Source organism: Danio rerio, chromosome 2 (assembly GCF_052040795.2).
Source record: "Danio rerio strain M-AB ecotype USA chromosome 2, GRCz13ab, whole genome shotgun sequence".
Lineage (NCBI taxonomy): Eukaryota > Metazoa > Chordata > Actinopteri > Cypriniformes > Danionidae > Danio > Danio rerio.
The window spans coordinates 34227166-34239794 of NC_141022.1; the positions used below are offsets into that span (position 1 = coordinate 34227166).

At 36.5% G+C, this 12629-nt stretch overlaps 1 protein-coding gene across 3 annotated transcripts; it reads left to right on the forward strand.

Moving 5' to 3' along the window:
- The first annotated feature begins 989 nt into the window (after positions 1-989).
- On the forward strand, positions 990-12328 carry oprk1 (opioid receptor, kappa 1). 3 transcript variants are annotated; one of them, XR_015477579.1, is made up of 5 exons: positions 1003-1119; positions 1313-1560; positions 4945-5297; positions 7938-10709; positions 10981-12328. XR_015477579.1 is itself a non-coding variant. In NM_182886.2 (4 exons), exons 2-4 carry the CDS (start codon positions 1316-1318, stop codon positions 8471-8473), a joined length of 1134 nt encoding a protein of 377 aa, NP_878306.2. In that variant the 5' UTR covers positions 990-1119; positions 1313-1315; the 3' UTR covers positions 8474-8562. The 3 variants fall into 2 exon arrangements, 2 of the variants coding, with proteins under 2 accessions (NP_878306.2, NP_001305709.1); NM_182886.2 differs by lacking the exon at positions 10981-12328 and having other exon boundaries at positions 990-1119; positions 7938-8562.
- Positions 12329-12629: the final 301 nt, after the last annotated feature.

A 12629-nucleotide genomic window follows, 5' to 3' on the forward strand; every position in this document is an offset into this window, starting at 1 on the left:
TATGAAATGATAACCGATTTTTCATTTTTGGGTGAACTATGCCTTTAAATCAGGCAGTAAATACACAACATAAATAAATACATGTGTATTTTGTCATGCCAGAATATTTATTTTTAAGCATTTGGCAGAAATAATTGTCTTTGCAGAGAGTCTAACTGCTGATGCTGATGTTGTCAACATAAAGCACCCTACATGTAGCCTATTTAATTGTAAAATGTAATATGTCCAGCTCCCTGCGCCCTGCATAACCATTTTGGGGATGGATGAAAGGTTAAAATAGTAGTTATGTTTTAAAATTATGTTGCACTTTTAAGCCTATTATTTCCTAGGTAATGTCTATGTGTTAAAACCCCATAGACTCAACAACACTTTACTGTGTTTTATAAAAGCACAACAATAAATAGGCTATATAGGCTGAATGAATGGATAAATTCTGATCCCACAACGCGTTCAAAATCAAATGGAATAGGTACATGAATTTATATTGTAAGCCTACTAAGAAAACAAGACAGATGGGCTCTTCAATTCCGAAGATCACAACACGCCATCTTCCCTAATCCTTTATTTAATACATCTGACGCCAACACAATTACGCACATTCCTCTTTGACAAAATAATGCGCTTCCCCCATTTTACACATCCTTCAGGATAAAAGGTTACATCCACACACTCAAGTGCCTTTGGTGCTAAATCTCCAGTGAAAACTGCAGTCTTGCCTGTTGAGCGGCAGCGCGCGCGTGAAAGGTCTCCAGACATGAAGTTTGGCGCGCTCCATCTCACGAAACACTAAAACTATTTCACCGTCAGAAGTGTCTCGTATTTTTGAGCTCGCAAGACATTTATCATATTTAGAAGACACTTTTATTTCCGCCGATACAGGCGAAGGGTTGCAGTGAGGCAGTGCAGCTGGTTAACGGACTGTTTCAGATGGAGAGCGTCACATGAGATCTGATGTCATACGGGACGCGCGGCAGAAGCAGCTGCTCTCGTAAGGTGGCAGTCAGTCATCAATTGAATAGGAGCGGGCCAAAGAAATCCACGCATTGCGCACAGGCATCACTATTGTTTTCAAACCTTGGGATTTTCGTCTTAAACTACCTGTTTAAAATTCACAACAAGGTAAGACTCGAATATTTGATTTTTTTAAGTATGCGATATGCTTTTTACAGGTAAAGTGCAGTGTTTGGTGTATATATTTAACAAACGCATATTTAAAAAATGTTTTAAAGTTATTAATGTAATTATTTGATAATTTTCTCATCCTGAGGCAACCGAACTTTTTTACTGACTCAATATTTTGTTAAACGACCAGACGATGGACAGCAACGTGGTGCAGATTTTTAAGGAGGATAAATGCCCCTCATCTCACCCTGAGAAGTGTTTACCTAACTTCACATGGCAATCTGCCGTCTCGGACATTTATAACAGTTCTCTGAATGAAAGCTGGACGACCGAGCAGGAAGCTATGTCCCCTCTCATTCCGATCATCACTGCCGTTTACTCCGTGGTGTTTGTTGTTGGACTGGTGGGAAACTGCCTGGTGATGTATGTCATTATCAGGTAAGAAACAGCATTGTCCTAAGATATGCCTTATATTATTTATCACATCGGTACGTTTAAATGTCCTTTTTAGAATTTTGCCTTTACTTTTCAAAGCTGCTGATAGACTTAATTCATGCCAAGCATTTGCGATCGGCTGGTTTGGACGAAATACCTGCTTTATGAGAGACATTTGGTGAAGGATTTAAATTCAGTTTGGCTCCCCCCAGTGGAATGAAATATGATCGCACAATGCAGTCAAAATTGCCTTGACGTACCCTCACCCGCCACTTTATCAGGTACAAAAAGTGCTTTTTTTGTGCGCCAATTCCGAGTTGCACTTTTTCTTTAGCTGTAGAACTGCTTTAATTCTTTGCAGTGTTTGGTTAATTCAACAAGTATCCCTCAGAGGTCTGCTTGACATGTATTTTCACTGCATTCACTGCACATGATGTGGATCACATCACATTGTACAGTTGCTTTGTCTGTGGGATCGAGATTTTAGTGAGATTGGAGGCCATTTTAGTTGTGAACCCATGTTCAAGAAACCAGTTTATAATTATTTGAACTTTGTGGTGTGAAGTGTTATCCTGCTGGAATCAGAATGAGCACATTGTGGTCATAAAAGGGTGGATACGGCCAGCAACAGGCTATGACATTAGTAATGGACATTAAGCGAATCCAAAAAAATAAGAGAAATCGAGATTCTTCACACCAGGCAAGGTTTTTGCATTCCTCTATTGTATCAGCCAGTGTAAATTGTAGCCTCTGTTTGCTGCTGTTAGCTGACAAGGAGTGTCACCAGTGGGCGGGTGTATCTCATCTGCTTCAAGGTTTGTTTGTTTGTTTGTATGTTTTGTTGTGCAGACCTTAGTTGTAAATGAGTAGTTACCATCTTAAATATAAAGGTTACAAAAAACGATTTTATAGCAAAGCCATTGAAGAACCAAATGTTTTCTTAGTGTGTGAGGAGCATTTTAATATTCTAATGTTTTTCCTCTATAAAGAACATTTTTTGCAATGCAAAGTTTCCATGGATAATTCATTCATTTTTCTTCCGCTTAGTCCCTTTATTTATCAGTGGTCGCCACAGCAGAATGAACCGCCAACTTATCCAGCATACGTTTTACACAGCAGATGCACTTTCAGCTGCAACCCAGTACTGGGAAACATCCTTACACTCTCATACACACACATGCACACACATACATTACCATTCATTCATTTTCTTTTTCGGCTTAGTCTCTTTATTCATCAGGGGTCGCCAGAGTGAAATGATTCACACACATACACTACGGCCAATTTAGCTTACCCAATTCCCCTGTACCACATGTCTTTGGACTTGTGGGTGAAACTGGAGCACCTGGAGGAAGCCCACGCGAACACAGGGAGAACATGCAAACTCCACACAGAAATGCCAACTGGTCCTCCCGGGACTCGAACCAGCAACCTTTTTGATGTGAGGCAATGGTGCTACCCTTTAGTCACTTAAACTACCTTTCCTCCACCTTTTGTATTCTTGGTTTAAACTGCAGCAGATTGACTTTATCACGTCTACATGTCAAATCTATTGGTTTGGTGCAATGTGATTGGTTGATTCTGTATTTGGGTTTACTAATGGTTGAACAGGTGAAACTAATAAAGTGGCTGGTGGGTGTATGGTGCTTTTATTAAGGTCTTTGCCTGATCCATGTTCTGTATAAATCTTTTATTATGATATTTGCTTAAATGAGTAAGCATAAATGAATAGTCCCTAGCAGATTACACAAAAAAAAAACACCTAGTTTATATTTCAATTGTTACTTTCTAAAAAAAAGTATTAATAGAAAAAAACTGACAATTAAGAGTGCTATTTTAGAGGGAAAATGAACGTCCATGTAATGCTGACAGAATGGAGCTGCATGGAAAAGTAATGTCACAAAACAATGAGAAAGCAATTAATTTCTTTGCCCAATAAGGTTAAAGCCATACATACAGTTGAAGTCAGAATTATTAGCCCCCCGGTTTATTTTTTCCCCAAATTTCTGTTTAAAGGAAAGAAGAGTTTTTTCAACACATTTCTAAACATAATAATTTTGATAACTCATTTCTAATAACTGATTTATTTTATCTTTGCCATGATGATAATATTTCACTAGATGTTTTTAAGACACTTCTATACAGCTTAAAGCGACATTTAAAGGGTTAACTAGGTTAATTAGGTTAACTAGGCAGGTTAGGGTAATTAGGCAAGTTATTGTATAACAGTGTTCTGTAGACTATCGAAAAATATATGGCTAAAAGGGGCTAATAATTTTGACACTAGAAAGTTTTTTTTTTAAATTAAAAACTGCTTTTATTCTAGCCAAAATAAAACAAATAAGACTTTCTCCAGAAGAAAAAATATTATCAGACATACTGTGAAAATGTCCTTGCTCTGTTAAACATCATTTGGGAAAGATTTAAAAAAGAAAAAAAAATTAAAGGGGGGCTAACAATTCTGACTTTAACTGTACTTTAGCAAAGCATGGCCAGTAAACTTGAATACTGTCACAAAAGTGATCCAAAAAATAAAGGGCGGTCTTGTGGGAGGCCTGTTAAGATGTCAACGCCATCCACAGAGTTATAAATTATTACAACAGTTGGCTGAATGATTAAAAAGTCAAACTTTGACACCATAAATCTTTCACTGCATGGCTGTCATTCATGAAGGAAGCCACTGGTGAAGCCAATGAAAAAAATAGGACTACTGGAACTCTACACTTTGAAGTGGTGTGAAAGAAATTCACATATTTCGACTCTGCTCCTATAGATTCCAAACTGTGTGGCATCCCAAGCCTTATACTCAAGAATGGAGAAAGAAAGTTGTTACTATATACAACACTCGATGTATAAAACAATTGGCACTGTTCTTAAAAATCAAGCAGGCCATAAAATATTACAATTATTAAAATATTTTGCAACGCCTATCTTCAAATAAAGATATTAATTGTCTTATTATAAACATGTGAGGTTATCACACTCTTATATTAATAATTCTTTTTTTATTCAATAAAACTTTGTAAAAATGCAGCAAATTAGAAAAAAAATCTTGAAACGGGGGTTTACTCATTTATGCTGGACACTGTAACCTTTGTGCAGATAGCATGTGTTATTTCGGAAATGTTTGAGATAAAGAACTGCACAGTTCTTACTTGTTAAATAATAGATCACAGCACAGGCTGTCATCATGACCAGATAGACTCGACCTGTGAATTATATATAACATCTTTAAATGACAAACCACTGACAGACAAATGTTTGAAAACATTGGGGAGTTTGTTGCGTATGCGGCCTGAAAGCAATCTCATGCATGAATTTATTATGGTGATGGGTTGTATTTGATTTATTTTGACACTCTTTCATCCTCAATCAATTTCCCAACAGATACACCAAAATGAAAACCGCCACCAACATCTACATTTTCAACCTGGCTGTCGCAGACGCTTTGGTAACCACCACCATGCCCTTTCAGAGCACAGATTACCTGCTGAACTCTTGGCCATTTGGAGAGGTGGTTTGTAAAGTTTTTATCTCCATCGACTACTACAACATGTTCACCAGTATCTTCACTTTAACCATGATGAGTGTGGACCGATATGTGGCCGTCTGCCATCCCGTCAAGGCCCTGGACTTCCGGACACCAATGAAGGCTAAGATCATCAACATCCTCATCTGGGTGCTGTCCTCGGCTGCTGGGATCCCTGCAATGGTTCTTGGAAGCACTCAGACGAACAATGGTAGGGATGAATGATACTGTATACATTAGGGCTGGGCGATTCGGCCTACATTTGAACATTGAACATTTTAACTTGATTACGATTAATGAACAATTAATTAATTAATTATTTAATTTTACCCTCATAGTTCACTGACAAGTTTTATATGACGTCTAAAGGCATCTCTGGCGCAGCTTCCAATCATTGTCAACATAGTGCAAAGTAAGGCTCAAGAATGAGTCCATCGTCCTACTTGACCAGAGATCAGATGTGGCTGCAAAGTGCCTGTAGAAGTAAAAATCAGGCACAGTCTTCAACATAGCGGCGTCACGGGACATGTAGGGAAAGTTATTTTAAAAATCGTCCTGGTAAAATTTGATCGATTACAGGTACTGAATGTCGATTTTGATTCATTTTCAATTAATCGCCCAGCCCTGGTATATATACAGTCTGGGGTTGGTAAGATTTTTAAATTCCACCATTTTTAAAATTTATTTATATTTTATTAAAAAGAAACACACACAAAAATGTGTTTAATTTTATTCATGTGATGGCAAAACTGAATTGTCAGCATTATTACATTACACTGACCATCACATGATGATTCAAAAATTGATCTGATGTGTTATTCAGGTAACTTTTCTTACTTTTATCAAGGCTGAATATAGTTGTGCTGGTTAATAGTTCTAGATACCATGATGCTTTTTTACCTTTTTATCAGTTGGAATGTTAAAATGAACTGCATTTTTAAATATAGTTTAGATTATCGATAAATTCCATTACTTTTAGTTATTTACCATAATAAATAAAACTATCATTTTTACTAAAAAAAAAAAAACTGTTCCAAGGCCTAACTTTTGAAAGGCATTAATTGCGGGCACATATTAGTTTTTGACAATATTGAATATTTAGGGTGTGTTCTATAACTCTCAAACATATTTAACACTCAAACAATATATAAAAGAACTTTGCTGATTTTAATAAATCACAAGTTTCATAATGATTTGTTTTATACTGTAAGTTATCATTTTGGCAACTAACACTGTGAAACAAAGACTGTAAAAAAATCTGGTTGACATGATGGCGCCTTTTTCCACTGAACACTTTGAGTGCAAAATGCCCCCTGACGGGCACAAACTGTCGCAAAAAAAAACTGCTGAAATTGGAGGCTGGCATGTGCAGAAGGGCTACCTGATGGAGCAAGAGGTGAAGCTGAGGAATCAAACCTCCAAACAAACGCTTGTATGTCAAATCAACCACACACCCCCGAACTTCTTATTTGACCGCCTGTATCTACACTGCAGAGGCTTGCTAAAACAAATATAAGCACTTACATTTAAAAACATGTAATAATTTAAGATTTATTTAAAAACTGTGTGATTTAAGCAGTTTTTTTTATAATTTAATAAATAGAATATATGTTGGACTGCAAAATAATTGATCTTTCATACACTCTAGCCTAAGTTAGACTCAGCTATGAGGACAATAAATATTTCTCTTATAATGAGTTGTTGGTATTTATTATCTTCATAGGCATAAAAATAATATAAAAACAACTCTACATTATTAGAAAGGTTTTTATTTTTATTCAGCAATAAACAGGACTGAAAATATTCACAACACGGACAGCTATTGGCCATGTGGGAAAAATTGTGTGTGGTTATATTAGCAAAAGATAAAAACAGTAAGATTTCTAAATATTAACAGGATATTTACACATCCTATGCCTGCATTATATAAAATAGTTTTATCAATTTGTACAATAAACTTAGCAGTTTTAAGACATCGACTGATGCCTATTAGCTGCTGCAACATCGACGGTTATATTGTTTATCTGTTTTTTCTGCGCCTTCATTTTCATTTGGTTTATTTGATGCCTTCATTATATCTGGCAAAGAGGATTCATTTTAATGTTTATTAGGAGGTTTCAAAGAAAAAGCCAACAATAAATGATGCATATAAATAATATATAAAATTTACATCTCAATTTGTTTAATAAGATTCTGTTTCTAGAACATTAATATTTAAAAACAGCAAATTCAGTAGATTAACTCAATAACATGCTGAAACTCAAAATGTCAGAGAACATTAATATCATACATTTCTATCATATAAAACATCCAAAAGAAATCACAAATCAACCTATTATCTATTCAAGAGAATAATACAATAATACAATACTTTATTGTCAGACTTGCATCTGAATTTGTTCTTGCATAACAGCATGATAAATGCTTCTTACAAAAAGACAAAGACATACAAAAATAATAATAATTAATTTTACATGGGCCTTATTCAGCTCCAAGATAGCCTGATATACAAATAATTTTTTTAATTTCACCTCATTAAAACGTGGGACTCTAAATTGACGGTTAGATTTTAATGGTATAAATTCTTGGTTCAACACATGACTATAGGGCTTGAAATGATGTTCCTTGCCAGCCTTTGAGGTTCATGTAATACGAACAGTCATATAATTTACCCTACTTTACTCAGGGGGACCAAAACAATCCCAAATCTTCTTCTAATAATAGATGGGACAGTCAGTTCTTCACTTCATCCTGATGTGTTTGTTGTTCCTACTTATTATAGCAAGCATGATTAACCTGTCCTCACTTCTGCTTAATAATTAACCGCTGTTGTTTCATATTTGATCCGCAGGCACGACAGAGTGTGCTCTGCAGTTTCCAGACCCGTATGTCTACTGGGACACATTGATGAAGATCTGCGTCTTCATCTTTGGCTTCGTGGCTCCTCTTCTCATCATCACCGTTTGCTACACTCTCATGGTTCTGCGCCTCAAGAGCGTTCGCCTGCTTTCAGGTTCACGTGAAAAAGATCGCAACTTGAGACGCATCACTCGATTGGTTCTGGTTGTGGTGGCAGTGTTCGTTGTGTGCTGGACCCCCATTCACATCTTCATCCTGGTCAAAGCTCTTTCGCACGGTGTGCCGGAGACCACATCGGTCATGGCTGCCTACTTTTTCTGTGTGGCGTTGGGGTACACCAACAGCAGCCTGAACCCCATTCTGTACGCCTTCCTTGATGAGAACTTCAAGCGCTGCTTTAGGGACTTCTGCTGCCCAGGTCGGACTGCAGGCGACGGGCGTGGGGTTAGTCGGGTCAGAAGCACTCTCCGAGAGCACACGTGCCCAGCAGAGGCCAAAAATGATGGAGGCCAGGGTCGACCCGTATGACTAGCCGTGGAGCTGTCATCTTTTCATGGTCGAGAGGACTCCAATGACTTGGGACTGACACAGATCACAACCGCCATCTGAGGAAGGGATTGTGGCGTTTAGGTTCAGGCGAGGGCGCTTAGGAATCTGTGATTGAGCAAAAAGGCTTTGTTCATTCAGTATGTCCATATAAATATTTACGGCATCACCTCATTTAGAGTTTACTTTCTCATCCCCGTTGACCAAAGATGGAATGTCATGCTCAAACAGGCTTTTGCATAATGTTACTAGTCCTTTAGGGTATATATGTAAGATTTTCCTTACCTGCGTCGATGCAATGCTTCTTTTGGTGTTGAAAGGATTTGGAGAGAGTAATGAGTATATAAAAATGGCACTGTTTATTCGTTTGGTCTTGGTGGAATAGATCTGCTATGCTGCTGCTGCTTTGATTACCAAGACTCTATATATTCACAGACACTCTGTCTAAGAATATATCACACTCCTGCTGCAAGCACAACATACATTAATTCCCCAATAGCAGATCTATACACAAATGGAACTGAGGTGGAGGAGGGCTCCTAAAAACATGCTGCAGATTGCTAATGCAAATGGCACTGACGTATTTCAGAGCTGAGGCGACAGCAATCATTCACCTGCGCCATGTAGTTGAAGGAGATGGTCCTGTTTAAGTATAGTTTAGGACTAAACTGACTGCACATGCATTTTTATGAAACACGCAGTCAGTTTACTGGCTTTCCACCATTATTTAACACCCACCAAAACATGTCTTAAAGCAGTGTCTTAACCATATTCCTGGAGGACCACCAACACTGCATGTTTTGCATGTCTCCTTTGTCACACTCATTACAGGTCTTTCAGTCTCTGTTAATGAGCTGATGATCTTAATCAGGTGTTTGGTTAAGAAGACATATAAAATGTGCAGAGCTGGTGGCCCTCTTGGAAAGTGGTTGAGAAACATGGTCTTAAAGGAGTGGTATAACTAAAAAAGTTTTTTTACTCACCCTCAAACTGTTTCTAACCTTTTCGTTAAACACAAAAGGAGACATTCTATAAATGCCGAAACCAATAGCCACTGACATTCATAGTAGGAAAAATACAATGTTAGTTAGTGGCTACAGTTGCCAACATTCTTCAGAATGTCTTCTTTTGTTTTGAATTGCTAAAGGAAACTCAAACAACAAAGTAGAGGGTGAGTAAAAGATCACAGAATTTCCATTTTTTGCTTGAACGAACACTTAAAGACATGTTCTGCTTGTCATGCAGCGATATTTGCTGATTGGAGGAGCACAGAAAAAAGACAGCAAGGGGAGTGCAGAAAAAAGAGAGCAAGTGACTGCTGAAGAAAAAAAAACCTTTTAGTAAAATCATTATCTATTTTCAAACTATTACACTAATGCCTCATTCAAATCTGTATTCACAACTTATTATGTATCCCTATTTAATGAAGAAAAAAAGGTCTCAATGAAACTCTTTTCATCACTTTTGTGTGATAAATCCTTTGGCATATAAATGGCTAGATTTGCTTATAGTTTTAAAAGCTAGTATGCCAAGCTTTTTTGGCATTAACACACTACTGTCAGAAATTTCCTAAAGCGCACAGTGAAAAAGCAAGTTTTTTTTTTTTTTTTTTTTCATTATTCTCTTGCGGCTGACCTTAAAGAATCTATTTATAAGAGCTTTCCTTTCAGAAACAAAATCTGTGGAAGGAAATCATTTAAATGCATTATGCATCATAACTGACTAAGCTTAACTTTACTTAATGTGATGGTTTTGCACCATTATTTATCACCCAAAAACATAGTTTTTTTTCATTGTACATGCTGTGATGGTTGCTCAAAGGATGAGGAACATAAACAAAAAAAAAAAAAACAGATTGAATGACTGCTAAAAACTTTTAGTGAAATCATTGTCTTGTTTTGAATGTTCATATTCACTTCATACTTCGCCTATTCACATTTAGTATAACCTCATACAAATCTCCCATTGACCAAAGAAGATTCAAATCTGCTCCATTACAATCCAAAATAGACTTTTCTGTAGTGTTATAAGTTATTTGGGATCTATAGGGCCAGACTAACTTGTGACAGCAAGAACCCTTGTTTGGCATTGCTGTCAAAATGACTCCAAAGATATTTGGCGAACTTACGGTGACACGGTTAAATTAATAGCTGTTTTGAATGTCATCACTCAATTGAATGGGTGTTATCATTGGTTATCAGCTGATATATATGGGCTGGTAGGCTCAGAAGGCTGTCATCATCCATCCACATCGTTAGTCAGTTATAGATCACATGCATCTGCGGCTTGAAGTTAACAATTTAATTTACAATTTAAAGTTATTTTTTATTATTTATTAAATTTCCCATTAATTGTATTTTATTAACGTCTACCTCTACCCCAATCCTAAACCTAACCGTCACAGTAATGTAAAAACAGATCTGGATTCAGAGTCTTCTCTTTTAGTATGGCTTACTACCCATGTGGATGGATGATAACAGCCTTCTGAGCCTACCAGTAGATGCAGAAGGCCCCTACTGTACCACTATTTATCAGTTAATAACCACTGATAATGCCCATTTATTGAAGTGATAAGATTTGAATCAGGTGTAAATTGATGGGAGTAGAGTGTTAAAATGATTCATAAGGTGTAATTTTTGTGGTTAGTATTGATGCTAGTGCCATTACTAATAGTGGTCCAAGAAACACATCTTCTTTTTATTTTGCAGTTGAGATGCTGTGATAGTAGCATTAAGTGGAGTATCACACTTATGGTCATTTAAAAAAAGAAGAAATTATCTAAATATCAATTACCAAATCACGTTGTTTTTAATTTGTGCTGCTCTTTGTAGACTTTATTAGTCATTATGCAAAAAAGCTGCTGCATCCATGTTCTTTAATTTTGCACATTGTAAGTAGACTCCTCACAGAACTATCCACTCACATGTCTGCTTCTATGGGATTGCAATCTCAGGCTTGTTTGTCCTGTTTAGTAGATTGTATATTACTGGTATGCCTGTTATATTACTCAAACATGTAGTTTATCTTGGGTTAACGTGATTAAAAAATAGCGTAGCCAAAAACAAAAGCATTGTACATTTGCATCTGTTTGTACTGTAAATAGTTTGTGTTGGTTTATAAAACCATCCTCTTTTATATATTTAAAAAAATCTATGTATTATAATAAGTGGATTCATAATTATCACTCAGGAAATTATAAAAGTCTAACGATGGAAAAGTAAATAATGTAGGCTACAGTTTGCAATTTGAGTAAAGTGAGTGAAGTGCTTTCAGAACTGCTTACTGACTGAAAAGTGCTTTCTATTCTCTGTGTTTGATTTAGATCGAGGGATTATGTATGAAAAGGATTACAATGATTATGTATGAAGGATTACGTATCTTTGTTGCCTTGGGAATCTAAGGATTGTTGTGTGTTTATTTGGGCATAGGGCTTTAAAACAACCAACTAAGGAACTGAGTCTACTTATTTGGGTTGTTTATGCTTCATATAGTGTATTATTATTTCCATGACCGTTGATGTACATCTCTATTGCATGAAAAAATGTGGGTATCCTTGAGTAATGTTAATGTAAATAAAAAATCCTTCATGTGATCAAGTACAATGAAACTGTATATAGTTAATGTCATGTATATATAAATTCCAAGACTTAGCATACATTTGTATTCTTCTAATGTCGTTTTGTTTTGCTGGGTTTATCTGAGAGTCTGTTATCGAATATGTTCACTCATCAGAAGAAACTGTATGTGAACACATCATCAGTGCTCTATTGCCACAAATGTATTAGGAATTAATTGCAAAATTCTTGTTTTAATAAATGTAATGCCTTTTGTGCCTTTTTTTTTTTTTTTTTTTGGTGAATCTATTAGTGCTGGGCAAAGATTAATCGTGATTCAAGAGTTCACACTTAATTGATGATTAATTATAAACTACTTTGGCATGCTGTCTCAGGAGAGAGCCCTGAGCTCATAAGATACTTGAGCCCGGGGCTCCCTCCCATTGCAAGGGGTTTGAGCTCAGGTAGATCTCGGAAACTCCCCTGCTGTAGTAACTAATGAACAGACAGTGATTGCTCTTAAGAGGTAACTACTTACTAGGAGCATGTCTATAGTGCCGATTTGGATAAGTCATTTAACATAA

What these genes read in the sequence shown, in the direction of transcription:
- oprk1 (NM_182886.2), top strand. Translation starts at nt 1,316, where the DNA reads ATGGACAGCAACGTGGTGCAGATTTTTAAGGAGGATAAATGCCCCTCA. An exon ending in GTGATGTATGTCATTATCAG is followed by an intron (nt 1,561 to 4,944) that starts GTAAGAAACAGC and finishes ATTTCCCAACAG; the next exon opens with ATACACCAAAATGAAAACCG. An exon ending in AAGCACTCAGACGAACAATG is followed by an intron (nt 5,298 to 7,937) that starts GTAGGGATGAAT and finishes TTTGATCCGCAG; the next exon opens with GCACGACAGAGTGTGCTCTG.